The sequence below is a fragment of the Eretmochelys imbricata genome, chromosome 9 (assembly GCF_965152235.1).
Source record: "Eretmochelys imbricata isolate rEreImb1 chromosome 9, rEreImb1.hap1, whole genome shotgun sequence".
NCBI lineage: Eukaryota > Metazoa > Chordata > Testudines > Cheloniidae > Eretmochelys > Eretmochelys imbricata.
Window position 1 is genome coordinate 5,998,505 of NC_135580.1, and position 23,069 is coordinate 6,021,573.

Below are 23,069 nucleotides of genomic sequence, written 5' to 3' on the forward strand. Positions count from 1 at the left end.
GTATTAAAAATACCCGTGACTAAATCTTAGCTAGGGGGTGCTGGGGGGAGCCGCTGCTCGGTGGCAGGGGGAGGAAGGGGGTGCTGAGCAGTAGCCTCTCTGGCTGCCCCCAAGAAGGCCACATCCCCGTCGCTGCTCCAGCCACCTCTAGGACCACTGCCTGAGGCCACCGAGCTGTGGCTGCTCCCGCTGTCCCCAGGACCATTGCTTAGGTGGCTCCGGGGCCAGCTGAACCGGCTGCTGCTCAAGAAGTCCCTGGGGCCAGCTGCCCAGGGCTGTCCAAGCAGCGGCCGGTGTGGCTGTCCCCAGGGCCACCTGAGCAGCTGGCCACTGTAGAAATCATGGAGGTCACAGAATCCGTGACTTCTGCGACCTCCATGACAGAGACAGAGTTCTAATTATTATTTAACATTGGTATATCACGCCATAAGTGTGTTTTACAGAGAGAACAAAGAAATAGTCTCTGCTCCTGGAAACTTCCAATCTAAGTTTTAACTATAGCTTGATGCAGGGAGAGATGATATTAAGGAAATGAGGAGAGGGAGGTTTACAGTTACGAAATGTATTGTTTTCACAGAGGGTGCATTATGTTCATCACTTTTCTCACTAATTTAGATTTGATAAGGTTAGCCTTGTTGGAGAAATTGTAGAAAGAAGTAGGCTTTGAGGAGAGATTTGGAAGATGAGGACGTGGTTGTACAGATGAGAGGGGACTGTGGTCTAACCAATTTCCGCACCTTAGATCTATTTTTGTGTCCGTGATTAGCTCAACCCACTGCTGTTACGATCCACATTCAGCTCTAGCTATCACAAAGAAAATGCTACAGTTATACTTTATGATTAAGGATGACCTGCAAGCGAAGAAGATTGTCATTTTGTGTCTTTGTACTGTATGAAGCTACTTTAAGGAAGGGATTTTAGTGGACCGTTCAAAACTCTGGTTTCTATTAAAACTTGTTTAGCTCAGACTCTTTGCAACACTTGGGAGAAGAGCTGTCTTTGTTAAAGATGCCAGCCCCGCTCCCTTTCAGACTTGATGCATTTCATATCCATGCTTTTGTGCTAAAATTCCACAGAATTGTAGCATATATGATTGTTAGCAATGTCATGTCATTACAACTGTTTAAAGAGCTTACACAAGTGCCCAAAACAATTGACTCTCATAGAACAATCGTTGCTAGACTTAAAGAGAACTGAATGAAAACATTGTTGTTCATGAGCAATTAGATATCTTCAGCTAAGTACTTCCTGTTCGGGAAAATATTTTGGGCTTTTTGTATAACTTGAATATTAAAATGTTTTAAAAATGAAGTAGAAGTTTTAGATTGAGAATATTCACTAAGTTTAGTGAAAACTTGAAAGCTCCTCAGTGCCTATTTTATTTAAAATTAAGGCTTCCAGTGTTTTAAAACACCTCTAAATACTGCTCTTTTATTCCTGTTATCTAATTTATGCTTGCCTATCAACTCCTATTAACTCATTCCTTTGATTGTTCTGCAGCAAAAGGCATCCCAGAGTCCTCAGAAGCAAAGTCCTCTGGATAGTGAGGTAAGAGCAGCAAAGTGTATTAATGTGTGGGCTGACTTTATCACTGATTTTTAGAACCCTCTGTTGAAACGGTTTGTTGCTTGTGATGTAACCGTCAGTGATTAGTTTAAAGAAAACTGTGCAGGAGCTAAACAACGACAATTCTCCTTTTTGTTGCTTATTGTGGAATATTTTCCCTTCCTTTTCATGTATGATTCCTCTGTGCTCTGTGTGTTTTGTTGTGTTGCTTTTGGGTGCTTTTCGTGTTTATATATAATACACTTCATGTTACATTTAAGATTCTTCTTGAAGCAGTGCGGCAGGTTAATTAACTTTCTATTGGAAGTACTAACATAAGCACTTACTTGTTCTGTGTTACAGTCATTTCTGTCCTAGTGTCTTCTCTTCCGTTTCTTTACATATTTCATTATCATTAGATTACTAATTACCCCCTGAAAATGAAGCATCAGAACTTTTTGTGTTACCAGTAAATAATACCAGCTTTGGTTTTGCTCTTCTTATTACCTAAATTCTAATAACTAAATTATACTTGAGTTTTTGGTTTTTTTTTCAAATGGTCTCACACTGTGCTGACACAGATCCTGGCTTAAAAGCAGACCTGATCTAATGGCATTTGTTCATTTTTCCACATCAAAGTTCTGCAGAGTAATAAAATAGCTTTTTGTCCTATTGAAAGATAATTTTAGTTGGCAGTATTAATTCGATCGGAAGCTGTAATGACTACAGTATGCAGAAAATTAGTTGAGAAGCATTTTCCAATTGACTATTTCATGTGAAAATTATGCAAACTGGACTGTTTTAAATAGTTTTTCCTCCTTTCTTACTTGATCTTCTGATTTTTAATATTTTCTAAGGATTCCCTTGCAATTCCATAGTAAGGAAAAGAACAGCAACAGAAAATAAAATAATTCGTTCTTGAATTGGTACGAACACATTCTAATCCACAGATCATGTGACTACATATTAATGCATTTTCTATTGTTTAGTTACACATACTATATTGCGTTGTAAACAGTATAGCAAAATTGCCCCAAAATGCTATCAAGATAAAGGAACTCACCATATTCCAGAATGTTTGTGTGAGTTTGTATATTATGTCATTGTGTTTGTATGTTTCTGACATTCCTCCATCTCTCCCACCTCCTCAGTGTCCTTTTCCATCCAGAAGGTCTCAGCACACTGATGATAGTGCCTTGTTAGTGGTAAGAACCCTGCACGAAATGGCCTGTTTATGTGACAGAATCTAGAACATAGAGTTAGCATGATGTTATGATTCACTCAGATTAGATAGATTTGTTAGAGCTAATCTGAATAGCATAAAACATGATGATCTTCTCTGCAAAGTGATTTTGTTATGAACTCTGATACTACTGAATTCACATTTGCACTGCCTTCCAGCTGCTATACATCCAGTGTTATTACACTGAAATTTTCCCATGTTTGCAAAAGCTAAACATTTTAATAAGAGTGTAATGATATAACTGTTGCTGGAGAACAGTTTCTAAAATGCACTGTTACCTGAAGAAGAGCTCAGTGTAAAATCAAAAGCTTGTCTCTCTCGCCAACAGAAGTTAGTCCAATAAAAATATTACCTCACTCCTTTGTCTCTTGTGTTACCTCATTAACAGTCCAACTTTAGTACATCCTTCTATTTGGCTCACCTGCACGTTACGTAACACTTAGTTTCACAACATTAATATAAAGCTTGGAGATGTGTCCTCCTGCCTTATCTTGTTTGCCTACCAATCATTGTCTGATTTGTTGGATCTAGGGTCTTAGTCATCATAGACTATGGTAACAGAAGAGGAAGTTCACAAGTCACAGATTATTCTTTGCTTCTGTTTCACTGTTTATGGGTGGAAGTGTGTATAAAATCACCAGTTCTTGATGTTTTAAAAAAGTTTAAACAATAGAGCTACTTCATTCATGTTTTATGCTATTCCTTTCATAGTACCTTAGAGAGATTCATAGTAACTAAAGAGTTGAGTTAATGCAGTAGTTTTCTCCTTTCATCGCCTACAGAAAATGCATCAGATCTGCCTGCCATTGCATGACTGCATGCCTCAGATTAATTTTTTTATTACATATCCTTCAGTTCTCTGCCTGAGTTTTCCTGCATACAGCAAGGTTATCAAGTGCAGCTCAGGAGCATTGAAACTTGATAGTAGAATATATTTTACTTATTTACTTATTCTTGTATAATCGGGGAGCGGGGGACGGGACTAAACAGAAAAGGTTATTTTTCTTCAGTTGTTGATATTCAGTTTTTGTGAACTTCAGGTGTTTGGAATATATTTATAAGGCATATTGTAGGGAATCTTTTCTATTTGATGTTGTTGTTCTATTGGTGAGGTATTAAATTAATCTACTATATTTTATATGCTGTACATAACCACATGGAGATTTCAGAAATGGGACTTTCATCACTGTGGACTTTTTTTAATATCTTCACTCATGTTCACATCTGTATATGTCACCAAGTAACAGGCAGGCTAATAGGGAATTTTTTAAATCAATTGGTTTCCCCATTCTGTTTCTTTTACTATTTTGCAGAATTATTAAATTATAATAATCCAGTACTCTTTGCCTGAAAATACCAGTTCTGATGAACTGTTCATCATGTTCTGCAGATTGTTTTGTACTGAGAATGATCATACCTATGCCTTTTGATTATATAAACCAGGAAAACTTTTTCTAATGAGTAATTGAAACATTGAGCCATGGAAATTTCATAAAATGTAGCATGTACATTTATAAAACAGTACTGTTTCTAAAAAAGAATAGATATTTGCTATTGGGCAAGTTATCAGTCTGCTCCAGAAGAGTTGTTTGTCATTGGAGTTAAAACTACTTTAACTCTAGTTAGGCTTCATCTGTCACTTTCACCCACTTTAGGGATTGGAAATGCAAATTTATTTTTCTTTCACAGCTAGCTTTTGTACATTCCATACTTCTTCCACTGATGTGCAGAGAGCATTACATGCTTCATTCCCACTTCTTGATAGCTGTTCTTTCCTTTATATTTATTTTCTGAAATGTGTCTAGGTGGACTTGGGAAGAATAAACACTACTTTTATTTTCTGTGCTTTAAAAAACTATGCATGATTATATGGATCTTAGTGAATTTGACCTAAGTAATTATTGTGCACTTCTGAACTTGCAGATAAATTTTATTTGAAAGTACCTAATTTTATTCTAGTGGAGACTCTAACAATTACTCTTGCTTTATGGGATTAGTGTTCTATTTTAAACACAATGGAGTTTTATGTAGAACTATAATAAAGGCCTTTTGTTTGGCATTTCCCTCATTACGTCAGAGCTCTGCAAACTGAGACGTTGCTTTTCTTTTGTTCTAAACCAGCGGTTCTCAAACTTCATTGCACCATGACCCCCTTCTGACAACAAAAATTACTACACAACCTCAGGAGGGTGGACTGAAGCCTGAGCACACCCAAGCCCCAGCACCCCGAGCGGGGGTGATGGGTGTAGGCCTGTAAGCTGAGCCCCGCTGCTCAGGACTCAAGCCCCTGGGTGTGGTCTTCCACCCTGGGTGGTGGGGCTCAGGTGTTGGCTTCAGCCACAGGCCCCAGCAAATCTAACACCAGCTTTGGTAACCCCATTAAAACAGGGTTCCGACCCACTTTGTGGTCCTGTCCCACAGTTTGAGAACCGCTGCTCTAAATAATGGTTTCAGCTGCTTGTAAGGAACTGAGAATGATCATACCTATGCCTACAGGTTGATTGGAAAACTTTGTTTGTTTGCTTTTCCCCCCTTTATGCTCTTCTTGCATGTGCAGAAAGTGGTAACGGAAAAGGTACTTAAGTTTGCAGCTTTCTTTTGAAGTCTCACACCATATATTCCTTTGGCCTCTTTGTAAATGTTGTCCTTCATGAGAATGGTTGTTGTAAAGATAAACTTTGCCTAATTTTGTGATCTGTGAAAAGCTGTAGACTTTCAGCTGTAGTTCTTTATTTTGTTTGTACTCTCTCCTTTTATAAAGGTCTGTTGTCCTCACAATGCACAGATACACATACTATTCCTGTAAGCACTAACAGTAGTACAGATTAGTTGTATATTTCTTCTAAATGTGTGTGAATTAAGGTGACTCCATGACAAGTGGAGTTAGGCCATAGTATCGGAAATGTGCACACTGTGATGAATTTCAATCTTGCTGATTCATTTCAGCTAGACCGACTAAAAGTTTGCTAAAAAATGAGAGTGAGAAATCGGTGTTCTCTGAGTGGGTCAAAGGGGGTTGTTATCCATGTGTCAATTGTACAGTAGAAACAAATCCTGCTTGCCTTACTCACAAAAGTAGTCCCATTGACTGTAACTGAGGTTACTTGCATTGACAATACCAAGGTCTCAACCTGTTCTGTGACCGCTGCTTTTTACTGTATTTGTCCTCTCACGGTTGCCTGGGCCCTCACCCTGTTTGTTGTATTCACCTGTCATGTCTCATCTTATACTTGGATCATATGCTCTTTGGGTCAGGGACCATCTTTTCATTGCGTGTACAGCACCTAGTACGTTGGGGCCATGATCCACAATTAGGACCTGTAAGCACTACGGCAGTGCAGTAATAATTGTGTGAGTAAAGTGAGCAGGATTTAGCCATATCGTAACTTGTATTTTTGATTTTTCTAACTATCAGACAGAGGGTGTCCTTTTCAGTATTTAAATACTTAATTATTGAATTCACCCATAATACAGACATTAAATTGTAATATCCTGATTCATGTAGGGCACAGTTCTTCTTTTGAATCTGCTCTGTACAATCCCTATATGCTGCAATTAGTCCTAGTGAGGGGAAGTTCTTGTGATTTCAGTAATAAGAGTTGAGCATGGAGGCCAAGTGAAAAGTTTACAGCAGTATATTTTAGGAATGAATTGTTGAGCCTGTCACCAAGACCAGTATCCTGGTTCCTTTGTCTTTGAATCTCAAGATGGTTCTTCGTCTCACTTTACTTCCTCCTCTTTTTCCTCTCTCTTTCCTCTGCTATCCCTGACAGAATGGCTTTGAGCCTCTCTTTGTGTTTGAGATTGACAATAACACCGATACCATTAAAAGAAGGCCGGGGACTCTCAAACAGGTGAAGAGCATGCAGTGTGTTACTGTTGTGGCTGTCTTATCCTTTTGTGTACCACTGTTTCCTCCCTCTTGCCTGCTGATGGGTGTGTGATTTGTGTATAAGCCCTTCTTTTAGCCTGTGTCAGGGATGACTTGATCTTTTCTTATAGAAATAAAGTGTTAAGTTAATGTTGTGGGCCTGCGGAAATCCCTTTCTTTAGGCATTATTTAAAAGCCTGTGGGTTCTTTACTTGTTTTGTCAACTGTGCCCCAGGCAAGAACCAGGCTTCACAACACCCCTTCTCCTCCCCACACTATATTAATGTGGTGAGGGAGTTGTTTTGTGAGCCCCTAAGGCTACCAAGATACTTGTGCTTAAGGCTGGTCCTGCAAATACCTTCTGTAAGAGATGACTTTTTACTGTCTCTTTTTCGAAAGGGGCAGTGTGGTAACAGTCATGTTAAGATTTCAACAAACAAGTATGTGTGCATTACACCTAGATGGTTGTTGGAGGTAGTAACCTTTTGTTGTTTTGTATATGTTCAAGTATTATTTGAAAGCAGTTTTGGAAAGTACTGGTCCCTTCTTTTCTCATCCAGCTCCTGAACTGTGCTGCTTTGAGTATACTCTCTAATAACTTGAAGAATATAGTCTAGTTCGTGCCACTTAAAATCTAAGGGCACAGTTCTGAGTTTGCATTTCATGTGTGCAGGAAAATGTAGGACTGGGTAGAACCACAGTGAAACTGTTGTGCCTGATCCAGACTCCCCTATAACTTGCTGTGTTGACACACTACAGGTCCTTTGTGTGTTGAATCATGGGCAAGACTTAGCAGTCAGGGTGTATAGTCAGTGTGTCTTTATGTCGACTCTCCTTTGTTTTCTAGCAGATGATGTAGGCCATAGCCTTTTCATCACACTCATTGCACATATTTGAGAGCAGTCGTAACAGCTGAGGGATCCATAGCTAGCCAGCATAAGGGCACCAAATATTGCTTTTCGAGACTTTGGTCCCCAAGCTGCACCTGTTGGTTTAAAAACTTCTACCAGGAAAAAGCAAGAACCGCTGTGTAAACATGAAGCATAGTTCATCTTCTGCCTCTTTATCTATTAAAATATGATGGCAATTTGCTCACTAAAGCATTGAAAAGCTTCATTTCGGACATCTTCTCTGATAGCTTAGTTTCTGTCTCTAGGATTTTATTTACCTTGCTTGCTTTTAACTCACAAATAACACTTTTTAAATTTTTCATTGTGAAAATAATCAGATGTTGGTGTGTGTTTCCTTATAGGCACAGTACTGTTCTTGTGCCTTGGAGCCAATCAGGTGATGTTGTTTTCTGCACATTCATGAAGTTAATAGGAAAACAACCTATTCAATTCAACATGAAATTTGTATTTTGAAAGTGTACAAAAATCTGTTCCTTCTGATTAGTGGCTTCTGTGTCAGTTAGTGTGGTGACCAGTGCAGTATATGACTGAAGAGCTTTCTACCAGTATGATTGTTCTTAGTTCTGCTTTTGATGTGATTGTGTTCTTGTTTTAAATGAAACATCCCATCTTTCAAATTAATGGACTAATATTTTTGAGGATAGAACATTTTAATTGTATTTTAGATTTATCAAATAAATTTTCTGGCATTTTTATCTCTTCCCACTAATACCTTTGCAACACTTGAACATTTGTAAGTACCTGCCCTTTTTAATCTTACTGGTGCATTTTGCCCGGGCACATCCTGTCAACTGTTCGCTAATGTTGGTACTGCCTTATTTCTTTCTGTGTTCAGTCGCTGTCAGGGTTGAATCAAGAGGGCTATGCTACCACCCTGCCTAATGCCTTCAGATCTGTCAAGGTATCTCTAGCTATTATTCATCAGTAAAGCCAACAAAAAAACCTCAGATCCACAATTCTATTTTAATATGTGTTAGTCTGTCAGCTTCTAATCTGAAATTCAGAGGTTATGAACTTGACTGACCTGATTAAACTGCAGTAGGTTTTACGTTGCTTTAGCTTTTGGTCCTGTCTTCAGTGAGCCTAAACCATGCAAACATGTCAGTAGCTAGCAGGGTTTCAATCCCTGTATGGACTGATTCTTAGATTCTTGTTGCCTGCCACCATTTCTTCTATTTTATCTCCCCTTAAGACATCTACTGACTTGTAGCTTACTGGAAATGTCATTGCTTTTTTTCTTTACAAGTTTACTCTTACCATAAATCATGATTATCCTGTACATCGTCATCTGCTATAGAAACTTTATTATATTGAACAGAAAAAATCTTAATCACAAGAAATCATTAATCCATCATTAACTCATTTAATCATTAGTTTCATTAGTTCTAACTACAATATTACTCCGAGGGTGGGCAGGAGAGTGAAATTCAATTAATACTAATTTTGCTCTTGCAAAGATTTAGAGTGGGCTGTGTATTCGGATCAAAGCTGCTGTCTTGCATGTTTTGCATGATATTTAATTGAAAAACAGGTAATGTCCCTGTTCCCACCCTGAAAAATATTCAAACACAGCACTGCCGCTGTCCTTTCCGGAAGCAATACCTCTTTCACCATTTTATTCCTTGAAGAAGACGACTTCCATCAGTTCTGCAAAATAAGTGCCTATTGTACATCTTTTTTTAACAATAGGCTGTTTTTTCCCTTATTTTTTTTTTTCTGAAATGTGTCTAGGTGGATGGTAACTTCTGAAAAGCTAGTTGTAGCCTGTCTCAATAAGGATCATTAATGCTGTTTTACTTATTTGTCCACAGAGTGATGACAGATCTACTATATCACCAGGTTCACCTACTACTCAAACAGGTAACAGGAGAGAGGTGCAAAAAGTCTAAAAAGAAGGGCTAAAATAGGTTAAATTGCTTGCTTGCATAAGTAGACTGTTAAGGATGTCATTCCTATCCATAAGCTGGACTGCTCTGTCTGTGGGTCTGATTTGTTGTTAAGTTCTCTGTTGAGTCACAGAAGTAAATAGAGCACAGAGCTGTTGGCACCTTCTGTGGGAAGTGGTGGGGCTCCACATTTTCCAGGCTCTGGCATTGGCTTTGCCCTAATGACACATTAAATACAAAATGGAACAATTTGTTGGTAAAAGTGCATGGAATGTGCTTAGCATGCAAGTGTTCTTGAAGATGCCTCTTTCTGCCCTATGCTTTTATCATGCATGGCTGTAATTCATCTTGTCATTAGATTATAATTTTATTTTGTTCTTTTAATTATTACAGTGCTGAACCCATTTCCTATTAAACTCGTAACCTTTTTACTTCTTTCTCCTCCTCTCCTTTCCTGTGCCTTTCCACATTTGTTCAGTCCATCTTTCCTCTCTGTATCCTGGCCCTGCTGCTCCTCCTTCCTATAGAAACCCTTCCCAGCGACCTGAGAGTTTCCTTTTCCGAGCAGCTGTAAGGGATGAAATTAACAAAGGTAGGTTATAGAGCTGGAGAAGCTGGACTGTGTTACAAAGTTATATTAACTTCCATGTTAACCACTTTGTGCACAATTGAATTATCTTGGCGGCAGTAGCTTTATTCTCAGGAAATTAGCTTTAGAGACCTATCTGTGGACACCAGTCGCTAAACTTTCTTAGAATAAGCCATTATAGTCCTATTTGTAATAAGTCGATTTGTAATAAGTTGTATTTTTGTCTTGGTAATAAATAAATTTAGCAAATATCAAAGAATATGATGTGCAAATTTGTGGAGTGTGTGTGTGTGGGGAGATTAGTGTTGTGCTCTCCTGGATTTATACTTTCACCTATACAGAGGCTATTGTAATGCTATTTATTAAGCCCCTTGATAGTGACAAAGGCAGCTTTATAGACTTTGCATTGTACTGTAGTACATACCAGAATCCATACCTTTGTAGTAAGATTGATGATAGTTGTACAAAGCTACATTTCAGCTATCTAAAATTAATCCTTTTTATGCAAGTGTTTATTGGGCAAAAGAAAATTAACAGCATCTAAGCCTTGCTTAGATTAATAATCAAATGAAGGAAATCAATTTGTGAATAGCAATGTACTATACCCAAACTTGCGTACTGTGCATGTGTAATACTGCATTAAAGGAATACCTCCCAATCAAACTCAGTTTGTCACTTTCCTTCATGATGGTTTTTCTAGTTGTTGCTTCATCTCCCTCTTCTGCCTCATGTCCTCCTAATGATTCTACAGACCCTAGAGCAAGGCAGAACTCCAAGCAACGTGAGGAAGAGTTGGAACTAATAGAGCAACTGCGGAAGGTGTGTACTAGCAGTAACTAGTGTACAAGCATTTTAGCAAATTCACTGCAAGTATGCGACAAATGTTTCTTCGTTATTTTGGACTTGCTTCATTTAACCAGTGCCAACCATAGTGTTTTGGATAGATTAAATGTTAGTAACTTCACAATCTAAAATCCAGTTGGATACAGTAGTCTTCATCTTCATCCTGTTGTGTAATGTCACTCCTCATACACTGTCAAGTTGTCCACTCCCACCTGATTGCCAATGAAGCCAGCGTTCATCACCCATTTGTTTGAAGACTTAAAGAGCATCTTTGTGCTTTCTCCCAGGCTGCCCCTCCCAGTTGGGAGGAACTCCCTGTAAACATCCGTAAAGCCACCTCATTGTCCTCTTTCAAATCCCTTCTTAAAACTTTCCTTTGCCATGATGCCTACAAAAAGCTTGGTAATGGTTAGGCAGTTGGTATGCTCAGACGACTGCTAACTAATATCATGTTTCCTTTTACTACCCATCTGTCGGTATCCACCTATTGTCTCCTGTCTTATACTGAGGGCTTGTCTTCACTAACAGGGAGATCGATGCTGCTGCAATCGATGCAGCGGGTGTCGATTTAACGGGTCTAGTGAAGACCTGCTAAATCGACAGGAAAGTGTCTCCTGTCGACGCAGCACAGTGAAGACACCAGGGTAAGTTGATCTAAGCTACGTCGACTCCAGCTACCTTATTCACTTTGGTCAATTTACCCTGGTAGTGAAGACAAGCCCTTAGAGGGTAAGCCCTGAGGAGCAGGGACTGTCTTTTTGTTCTGTGTTTGTACAGAAATTAGCACAGTGGAGTTGTGGTCCTTGACTGGCACTACACAACCACAGTACACATAATAAATAATAAAAATGCTATGGTCTGTTATGCTGCTGCGGTGTTTCACCCCAGCGATGGCTGCATTTCTGTAGTGCAGGAAGTGACTCTTAAAAGTGTCTGTAAAGTGGTTTGGAATGTTTTGGGATGAAAGCTACCTAGAAATGTAAAAAGAAAAGGAGTACTTGTGGCACCTTAGGGACTAGTGAGCTGTAGCTCATGAAAGCTTATGCTCTAATAAATTTGTTAGTCTCTAAGGTGCCACAAATACTCCTTTTCTTTTTACAGATACAGACTAACACAGCTTCTACTCTGAAACCTAAAAATGTAAGTTATCGTTGTAATTGTTTGAGACTTTGTCAAGGAATAAGACTTCTTACCCATTCCGTAAATGTTGATTCTAATACAGTAGTGAATATAAGCACTTCACCGGAATGGATTTTTTTCTTCCACTCATGAACTTAAAGCAGGGGTGGGCAAACTTTTTGGCCCAAGGGCCACTTTGGGGAATAGAAATTGTATGGCGGGTCATGAATGCTCACAAAATTGGGATTGGGGTTTGGGCTCTGGGGTGGGGCTGGGGATGAGGAGTTTGGGGTGTAGGAGGGTGCTCTGGGCTGGGACCGAGGGGTTTGGAGGGCAGGAGGGGGATCAGAGCTGAGGCAGGGGTGCGGGTTCCGGCTGGGGATGAGAGGTTTGAGGTGCAGGAGGGTGCTCCGGGCTGGGGTCAAGGGGTTTGGAGAACGGGAGGGGGATCAGGGCTGGGGCAGGGGGTTGGGGTGTGGGGAGAGGCTCAGGGGGGTGCAGGCTCTGAGTGGCACTTACCTCAAGCTGCTCCTGGAAGCAGTGGCATGTCCCTTCTCCGGCTCCTAAATGGAGACACGGCCAGGCGGCTGCCCCATCCGCAGGCACTGCCCCTGCAGCTCCCATTGGAGCGCGTAGGAGCCAGAGTGGGGCCATGCCTTGGCTTCCGGGAGCTGCATGGTGCAACCCCCAGCCTTGTGCCCTGGCTGGAGCACCAGAGTGGGGCCGAGCCGCGTGGTGCGGCACCAACCCAGCACCCCAGCTGGAGTGCCGGAGTGGGTCCAACCCACATGATGGGGCCCCGACCCAGCATCCTGGCTGCATGGTCCAGCCCTGACCCAGCGTCCAGGCCGGAACAGGGCCGAGCCGCGTGGTCCGGCCCCAACCCAGTGATGAAGCGGGGCCCAGCTGTTGGTGCAGCCCCCAACCCAGCGCCCCGGCTGGAACGCAGCCTATCTGCTGGTGCGGCCCCCCAACCCAGCGCCCCGGCCGGACCGCCGGAGCGGGGCCAAGCTGCATGGTCTGGCCCTGACCCAGCGCCCCGGCCGGAGCAGGGCCGAGCTGTGAGGTGTGGCTCGCGGGCCGGCTTAAAACGGCTTGCGGGCTGGATCTGGCCCACGGGCTGTAGTTTGCCCAGCCCTGACTTAAAGGAAACCATAACCCAGCATGTTCTCTAAATAATATTTTGTACTGATGTAGCTCTAGCTCCTTTGATCTGTTGATCTGAAAGGACTTTGCATATTTTGAGCCTCACAACCTACTTCCTAGTTTTAAGTGTAAAACCAAACTCATTTTGCAGATATATAAACTGAAATACAGAAGAGTGATTTGCCAAGGGTCATACACTGAATGAAATAGGCAGGCTCTAAGCTTTGTGTAGCTCGAAAGCTTGTCTCTTTCACGAACAGAAGTTGGTCCAATAAAAGCTATTACTTCTCCCACCTTGTCTCGCTAATATCCTGGGACCAACACTGCTACAGCTTGACTGCAAATGATATATTGAATGAGACCAGAATAGAACCCGTGAATTGGAACCCTGTTCTCTTCTCGTGTAACCACTACACTTCATTGCCTTTTCCTGCTTAAGATAACTTAAACTGATTAAATGTAGTAGTTCAGTTTTCCTTTGCAGGGAAAATATTATCTCTTGCCTCTGGTGACTACATTCCACTCCTACGCTTTAAGACAACTATTTTCATAGTACATCTACTCTCTGAGTACCTGGAGGATGTGGAATATATTTCTTGGACCTTGATTACTCACCCTGGGATTTGTGGTTTTCATCGATTTTGAGCAACGTTCTTTTTATCTCCGTTGCTGGATTTTAATTCCATGTGCTGCACTGTGAAAACTCCATTTGTCTTTTAGCTCAGTAGCTTTCAAACTGTGGTCAGTTGTGAATCCTGGTGGTCCACAGAATGAAACCTTTTGAGAACCAAGCCCCAGAGAATTAAGAGGGTTGTTGATCCATGAGAGGTTCTGCTCTTATGAAATGTGCTGCAGAATAAATAAGGTTGAGAAGAGCAGCTGTATTTAATCATTTAATTGTATTCTTATTTGCTTTGTGTGATACATAATTTTCGTTCTTTTGTAGAATATTGAGTCACGGTTAAAAGTGTCTTTGCCCAGTGATCTTGGAGCAGCTCTTACTGATGGAGTTGTTCTCTGCCACTTAGCCAATCATGTCTGGCCTCGATCTGTTCCCAGCATCCATGTCCCCTCTCCTGCTGTAGTAAGTATACAAAGATGTAACAGTGTGTTGTAGTTGTCTGGGTCCCATCATAGTGTTTCATAGTCCATGTGAGGACTACATGTAACATCTCTTTCTGATGTTGGGCAGAGATAACAAAATACCAGTCTCCTTTGCCTAAGCAGAATGTGTAACAAAGCCATAAAAAACTAGTGACATTTGTGTTTGTCTATTTTAAATAGTTACTTCTAACACATATTTTATTATTTGAACTACTTATAGGACTTGAGAACTTTATATTTTAGTAAAACAAAAGGCAGGATTCAATATGAGAACCAAAACAGGATATTTCAGAGGGTCAAAAGGTCTTAGAAACAGAAAAGGACAGATAGCTGGGATATATAGCATTTAAATGGATGTGTGGCAACACAATACAGAAAACATAAGAAAGAAATAGGGAATCAGAATTCCATCTCAATTGACGTGAATAGACTCCCATTCCTGGATCCACTTAAATTACCATCAACTCTTTCTCTTAGGAATTTTGATAGGGCATATTGATCAGATTGTTCAAAGTCCCTTGAGCACAACGCAGATAAGCCCAGACACACACTTGTGGGAACAGTAGGACAGGAACTTAATCTTCATGTATTCTGGGAGTGTTTGTAGCAGGAAGTACACCCAGCAATAGAAATTGCTTAAGAAGATACTTCTGTGTTACCTGAATGCAACATTTTGGACAGTGCTTTAGAAGTTTTGGAAAGTAATGCAGGAAAAGTACCTGTATCTATAACTTCATCAACGGCAACTAAAAATGTGTACCACCAAAATACCACATGTGGCTAGAGAAGATATGAGAATCAGGAAATGAAGAGGAGTCACTTACAGTATTGATCCTGTTGTTGTGGCAAGTTTGTTCATTTCGTTGGAGTCTTTTTAGGCAACCTAAAGGACAACTTGAAGATCAGTGGAGCATGGGAAATTGTCTGCCTTCCCTTACTGCTTGTATCAAACCCACAGGTGTGCTTCATAAGTTAGATTCCAACAGAGCTATACAAGACACTACCCCCTGTGGGCTCTTGCCTACTTGAAATATACAAGTGTATTTTGAATATATAATGTGCATTTTGCTCTCATAAAGGCAGATTTTTTGCTTGTTACAGTTTTAAAACAAGGTGAATGACCATATAAATAAAAAAAGAAAACCAAAGGGAGTCACTGGGGAAAATGTTGAAAAATGTATGTTAAGTTTTGCTTTGACTTATTTTGGAGACAGTACTTGTGCTAGAACTCGAACTGGCACTTACAGCATTGTGTACCGTATCATTATGGCTTGTCTTCTATGGTCTTGTTTGATCATGCAGATGTCCCCATAGTTTAGATAACAGACTAAACAGATATGATGGCATTTTAGGCAGATTACAGAATCCTCGAAAAATGGATGTCTATAGCTGCTATTCAGTAAACTCACTTCATAATGAAGATATTCTCTGTGCCCTGTCCTCTGTGGAATTGGATGGTTCCAAGTCTACATTGTGAGCTAAATCATGGCGTTGCCACAAGCCCTGAGTAAGAGGCAGCATATAGTTGCAGTGGCCTGAGAGTGGAATGGGGTTATATTGTGACTCAGCCATAATATGCTCTCTGTTTTTCCTCATTACTCTAGTAGAGGGAAATCTGCATCAACCCTTAACCTGGCACAGATTATTTACCCCTCTGTACCAGCTCAGCTGTGCTGTCTGGCACATTGAGGGTGTGGAGCCGAAGCTCCACCAGCTTACCACCCACCTGCTTAGAGGGGGGAATATTAGCCTCACAGAAGCTGCCCAGTCTGCTGTTACCCACAATGTGGGTAGCCAGCACAAGGGAGAAAAGGGGCATCTTATGTCTTGTTTCTGTTTGTCTAGTCTGTTCTTTTTCCAGGAGTTAAGGTCTGTGTAAAAGTGTTGAAGTTTACCAGAAAATACCCATTATTCAAGAAGAATCTGATAAATACAATTTAGAACTCTGCTGTTAACCACATGAAACACACTTGTAAGGAACTTAGGCAGCAGTTTCCATTTTCTCTGGTTTCATCTGGCTCTTTCTGTACCTCTTTAACTGAAATACATTTTAAACCTGTATATAACTTAATAACTCAGAATAGGCTCCAGGTTGGTTCACATCATAAAATTACTCTGAAATTCAAAGGTCACTGTACTGGAGCAATGGATGGGTGGATGGATGTTTTATTCTAAATGTATTTTTAAGATTAGGTTATTGCAGCCACTCAAAATAGACACCAAATGTGCAGCCTATTTTATAACACTTTGTGTGTATATTTTGCACAGATCAAAATACTCTTTCCATTAAAATGTTCATCTCAGCACTTCATGAGTTAGCTTTTCACTTCATGCCTGCCTTTCTAAGGAAATGTTGAGCTCTGTTTTGAATTAGATAAGCTTATGTCATCATAATGTGTTTTTGGACTGCAGATATATTAGTCGTTTATTTAACCCAAAAGCTTTATTTTTAAAAATCCTGCCAATTAAAAACTTTGTATGCCTTCTTCTCCTGTTTCTTTGCAGCCTAAGCTAACAATGGCAAAATGCAGACGAAATGTGGAGAATTTCCTGGAAGCTTGCAGAAAGATTGGTGTGCCTCAGGTAAATCCCCTCCTATTCCTATATTGTGAGGTATATTGTATTGTATACTACTTTACAAAAGAGATCTTTCTGAAACCTTTGGGGACAATGCAAATGTGTCAAGTTTAGTACTGTAGGTTCACATGTAAGGTACGTATAACTATGAAGAGCTGATTTGATTTTGCATTGTTTCAGGAAGCAAAATAAAGTCACAATAATGGTTTGCAAAAAGTACGTTTCACTTACTGTGATTGAGATAAAGTTCATATAGTTGGATTCACTCTGATTCTGTCAAGCAGAATGAGGAGGTGCATTAAGAATCTAGTTTTGAAAAAACGTCATTCAGGTTTCTTGAGACCATATGTTGGGTGTTAATCCAAGAGGCTTTAAAAATTTTTTAAAAAGATATAGTTTTGAGTGTTTTTTCCCCAAGTACCAAGGTTTCTGTTCTGCCTTCAGAGCAAAGCCTACTGCTCCGTTATTTTATGTGACCACTCTGATTGTCTAAGAAGAAACCATGATATTGGTCTGTTCTCTGCTGGGTAGTCATCTGTGCATAGATCTCCACTCCTTGTGTTATATGTTCTTGCTCTCAAGCTCTAATACCTTCTGGAATTCCTCTTCACCTTCCAAAACACTGCACATTCGCTCTTGGGGCAAGAGCGAAGAGATGGAAATATATATATACAATATAGCACATCATGGTCCAACTGTCTTTTCTTTCTCTTTCCCTCCTTCCCCACTTCACTTCTAACACCAGCTGATCTCAGTGCAAAGGTTACTTTGATGTTTTAATAGCTACTTGCTCCGTTTTGCTGCTGTTTTTCTCTCTGGTGCATTAATTGCTATGTTTCCTTACATTACAAAGTAAGTGATAGAACTCATGTTGCTGTTTTGCTTCATGTTTTTTTTATCCTGTTTGCTTTTGGAAAGACTTCTCTGAAGGGAAAAATGGACCCAAGGACTCATAACTACTTCTAAAAGTGATTCCTGGACAGTCACTGCTAAAGCAGTATTTGCCTGGATTAAGTCATTGATAGCTTCACTTCCAAGATGTATTACAGCTGATTGCCTTGAGCCATCAAAAATGTAGGATAAAAACCTTATTTAGCTGCCCATTAATCTCTTAAGGCTCATTAGTGCATGAGGTTGGACCCCTGCAGTGAGGGACCCACTGTTACTTTGGAGTGCTGCACTAACTAGGTGTCCTGAAGTAAACCAGAATCACTCACTTGGTCAGTCTCACTCAGAGTGAGTTCACATTCCATGGAGTTAACGGGAGAGGCCAAGTGAAATAGTAGGTCATATCTACTACACTGTTCAAGTCTGTGCACTGAATGCAAGTTTATGGTATGGACTCTATTATGCTAGATCTGCCTTGGTACATGCAGGTGCACAGAGGCAGACAAGACTGACCTACCTAGAATCTTATTATGTTCTCATTTCTCCTGCATTGAGCTTCAAATTAGAGTTCCTGAAGAACAAGGCCTTTTGAATACTTAGCTGAGTGACTCCCCACCTGATCTCTTAACTTACCCTCACATGTCTCCTCTGCCCCTGAGCAGAGAAGGTAGGATGTCTGCATGAGAATGCCAGTCTAGTTACCATTATTGAAAAAATGCCTGTGTGTGCCTCCTTTCATTTAAATTCTGAGATTACAGAACTAGAAGGATGTCTCCCAAGTATGGACCTATGTAGAAATACTTACCTTTTAAGAGGGCAAACTAGTTACCTGTAATTATTGTTCTCTAAAGGTAGTATCTTGCGTAGAGCCACACTCATATTCCAGTATTCCAGTGGAATAGTTACAAAAGACTGTGTGACTTAGCGGTCTTGGATCAAAAGAAACTGACAGTTGGACACTATGATATGCTATATTCGCACCTATCCATCATTGCTTACAGTTGATGCCTCTGTTGAAGGGAGGTGAAAGGTCCGGAAATGTTGATAATTTTAGAACACTTAGGCCATGTGATCAAATATTCGGTATCTATGCAGAATACTACATTCAGAGATCAATTACAGGTAAATAATCTGCTCTGTTTGTGCCGTTTTGAATCATTTCACTAATTAAAAAGTATGGATTAAGTATGTAGAACGTGAAGACTCATATACAGCCAGTGGTAGTTTAAGAATACCTTATCCAATTTATTTCTGACTTCCAAGATAGAACTGTTTTGAACTAAGACTTATGACAACTGTTAGCTGTTTTATTGAAGAGATTTTATTATATATTTAAACTAGAAAGATTGACACACTACTGAACGCAAAATGCATATAAGGAGGCAGTTCTTTAGAACAGGAGTCTTGCATATTCCTTTGTGTGAATTAACCAGTTGCATTTTACTCTTTGAAATTGTTGGATGTATTTGAGATATCAGATGACTGACTGCTTGATGGATACTTATACGGTTGATCAACTGATTCTGTTTTTCTGTCTGTTTTCCCTTCCTGCTCACACACTTTGGACAGGACAATCTTTGTTCCCCTTCTGACATTCTTCAGCTAAACCTCAGCGTTAAAAGGACAGTTGAAACTCTTCTTTCCCTGGGGACAGAGTCAGAAGAATCCACTCTTGTCTCTCTTCCCATCCAGCTTGGGGGCTTTGCGGCATTTTACTGTACTCTAATGCTAACACTCTGTATGTTCTATCGCTGGGTCTTTTTCCTCTAGCTGAAGGACAGTGATGCTGCTGAGTCGCTACATCACTTCAGCGATTGGTAAAGGCTTTGTTTTTGTCAAGAACTGTTTGGATAAGTGCAGTGCATTCTTTCTGATAGCCAGTCAGAGTTGACATGTACAATGTAAAAATGCTCTTTGGTACACCCACCTGACAATCTGTGACATTGTTACAAGTTTGTATTTGTGTGATGTTTAGCAAGCATTCTGCTTACAAGGGGAGGCATTATTGTCCAGTGGCTAGAGTAAGGGACTAGGATTTAGTGCACTGGGTTCTAGTCACAACTCTCTTGAATGGCTGTGTAACATGGGAAAATCACAGCTCCACTGTACCTCAGTTTCCACAGTTGTAAAATGGGAATACCACCCGCATTTATAAAGAGCTTCGAGTTCCTCTGATGAAAAGTGATATCTACATGTGCAAAGTATTGTTTTTTCTTTACATGTCACTGTGCCTTGTTATATCTTACTGTCTTAGGAGACGTGGCCCATGATTCTTTTTATCAGGACTAGAGTTTTTTTTACAAGCCTGTTTCCTTAACCCTTTTTGCTAAAGTCTTGGATTTCCTGTACTGTTAGGTTCGGAATAGCGTCTCATTTGACTAAGGCGCTGTCTACACTGCAGAGCGTACAGCGGCACAGCTATACCGCTACAGCAGTGCCACTGTAAGGTCTCCCGTGTAGCCGCTCTTTGCCGGCAGGAGAGCCCTTCTGCCAGCGTAATTAATCCACCCCCAACCAGCGTCTCCTGCCGACATAGCTCTGTCCACACCAGCACTTTTGCCGGTGACACTTATGTCAGTCAGGAGGTGTGGTTTTTTTCACACCCCGGATCAACCAAAGTGGTAGTGCAGACAAAGCCTAAAAATAGGCACTTAGGCTGACCGTGAATCCTGAGCCGCTTCACCTTACTAAGGCTTTGTCTACACTGGCATTTGCCTCGTTAAAACTTTTGCTGCTCAGAGGTGTAAAAAAACACACCCCAAATGACTAAAAGTTTTAACGATGAAAAGCACTGGCGTGGACAGCGCTTCGTTGGTGGGATGAAGCTGCTGCCCCTCTTTGGAGGAGCTCTCTCCCAGCGAAAAAGAGCAGCCACACAGCACACCTGACAATGGCACGGCTGCAGCGACACAGTGGACACATAGCCTAATACATCAAGCCTGGAGTTTGGAGAGGAGTTGAACTTTTTCATGCACACTGGGAAAAATCTGGTTCCTGGTAGAAGATGAGCTATCATGGGATATTACTGTGGTCCTCATAGCAAACTTCTGGAGCAGCCACTTGATTGGTGTGAGCTCAAACTCAACCTTATTCCATAAGTCTCTTCCTCCTCCTCATGATCGGAATCTTTGCATCATAGAATTGTGGGCTAAAAGCTCTAATAACATATTCACTCTTCATTGGTTTGCAAAACTCAGGTAGTTTTCAGAATTTGTCGGCTGCACACTGCATTCTTTTGCTTTCATGCATTCTCAGGGAGACTGTGATCCATAAATTGGATGTTAAAAGGAGCAGACAAAGTCCATCCAACTTTTTCTTTTGACACCAAACCAATTATCTGCCTTTTTCTGTTGTTTGCTATTGTTTTAATGGGACTGTCACGTGAACTCTACATTAGAGCCCCATTTCCTTCAGGGTTTGTCAACAAAAGTAGTTAGACACTGATCCATTCTGTTCCATTATTTGCAGAGCCGCTACATGGAGCTCACTCTTTACTTTTTCTTCTGGGCACTATTACCTAGCCTGGTGCTTCTCAATCAGTCGTCCTTCAAATTTCTGTAACTTGTACTCAACCTGCCTCTTCCCGAACTAGATGAAGAGCTTCCATGCTGGGTGCCAGTGCACCACTGCCATGCGTCCATGTGGGGAAGGGAGTTATTATTTACTGTGAAGCTTGGACTCCTTTAAAAATCAGTGTCATGTTGGCAAGAGTGGCATTTGGAGCCGCATAAGCTCTGTTCCAGGTTAGACCAACCACAGTAGTGGCAATGATCAGTTCAGCTGCAGTCCTAGCCCAGTACATGGATTGTTACCCACAAAGGCTGGGACCCATTAGACTAGTTTTTAATCCAGATTTGGCACATCTCTCCTGCTAAGTTATTGAATGTTTAGACTGAGTTCCCATTTTACCCTCCCACTTGATTCAAGTCAGAGTTCCAAAATGTCTTCAAGCTTCAGGGCACTCCTGACGCTGTGTGCAAGAGACCATGTCTCCCCAGTGTAGATGTCCTTTTCTGAATGTGTTTCAATGAATTCTTCTTAATCCTAAGAAAATATGGTCAACCGTTCTTAAACCCATCTTAGCTGCTGCAGTCCAGTGTTTCAGCAGTAGTAACACAGTAAGTCTGAAGCACTGCATCATACATAGCTGAGTTGCAAATGCTGTAATTGCCATTGAAAATGTTTTTTTAATATGCATGGTCTGCTGAGCCTTGTAATAAAAGTTGGGCTAACGAACCTAAGAGTAGGTTAATGGGAGTTGCCTGTCTCCTTTTCAGATCACATTGTGATTTGACACAGAACATTCCTGTCTGGGAATTCTGCCTGAGGAGAACGTGCTTGTTTTCCCCCACAAAAGGCAGGATTACAGTTATTTTAAAAAATTGACCGTTGGAGCTGTTTTTGCACTGTTTACTGGTATGGACTAAAACTAACTCAATTGCCTATATTAACTTCTCTTAATGAACACTGTGATTAAAAACTGAAAGGGTTCACAATAACGGTGCCTTCCAGTTTTAAGCCTTTTTGTCTATCTCTGTGGTATGGATTCATTCCAAATCGTTTCCCTGTGTTTATATATTTTTAAAAGGCTGAAATCCACAGATATTTTATTGGTAATTGTACTTCTTTCTAGTCTCTTGTTTATTGGAACTTTAAAGGTGTCAGTCTGGTACCTGTCTTACCTCAAGAATTTCAGGGTTGCACTCAAGGTCTCCACATGAGGAGTCCAGGCTCTGATCACTCACACATTGCCAAGAATTTGAAGATTTTTTTTTTTTAAGTCTTCACAGAAGATGCAAGCAGTGTGTAGAAAATCAGCTTGCCATGTGCATATGTAAAGAAATGTATAAAGATTCTCCAGGGGTTTATAGAGTGACCAAATATGGGGTATCAGGTTTTTTTTTTTTAATTAGAAATGCAAGGACCTGATTCTGCATTTGACTCTACATGGTTGGACACCTGCCTGAAGCCTCACTGAAGTCAGTGGGATTCTGCCTGAGCACAGGCAGAGAGCCTCTGTGGAGTTGGTTACAAGATCAGGCCCTAAACTCAGATTATACACACAACAATACAATTCCGTAAATGCCTTGAAAGCTCATTCCACACTAGATATTTTTAAATACTACGACTTAATAAGGGTGCTTTTCTGAGGTGACTTCTATTAAAAAAGAGTGTCTGAAAGATGAATAACTGATAGCTCAAGAACGACCCTTTTTTATTCCTATATTGAGGATATTTGCCTTTAAAATATTCCTGGTAATTCTTCATTGTATTATTTTTAACAGTAAGAACAGCACTTTTAACAGGTATCCTTTTTAGGGCTGTCAAGTGATTAAAAAAATTAATT

At 40.5% G+C, this 23,069-nt stretch overlaps 1 protein-coding gene across 4 annotated transcripts in view; it reads left to right on the forward strand.

Moving 5' to 3' along the window:
• LRCH3 (leucine rich repeats and calponin homology domain containing 3) overlaps positions 1–23,069 on the forward strand; it is a 101,012-nt gene that overhangs the window by 71,137 nt on the left and 6,806 nt on the right. For 2 of the 4 annotated variants that reach the window (XM_077826114.1, XM_077826116.1), the window contains exons 14-20: positions 1,501–1,548; positions 9,382–9,430; positions 9,935–10,048; positions 10,746–10,864; positions 11,990–12,028; positions 14,100–14,237; positions 16,763–16,840. In XM_077826114.1, coding sequence (XP_077682240.1) covers positions 1,501–1,548; positions 9,382–9,430; positions 9,935–10,048; positions 10,746–10,864; positions 11,990–12,028; positions 14,100–14,237; positions 16,763–16,840 — 585 coding nt within the window. Of the gene's footprint in view, positions 1–1,500; positions 1,549–2,696; positions 2,751–9,381; positions 9,431–9,934; positions 10,049–10,745; positions 10,865–11,989; positions 12,029–14,099; positions 14,238–16,762; positions 16,841–19,291; positions 19,493–23,069 lie in introns of those variants that run through there. The other 2 variants (XM_077826117.1, XM_077826115.1) reach the window with 2 other exon arrangements.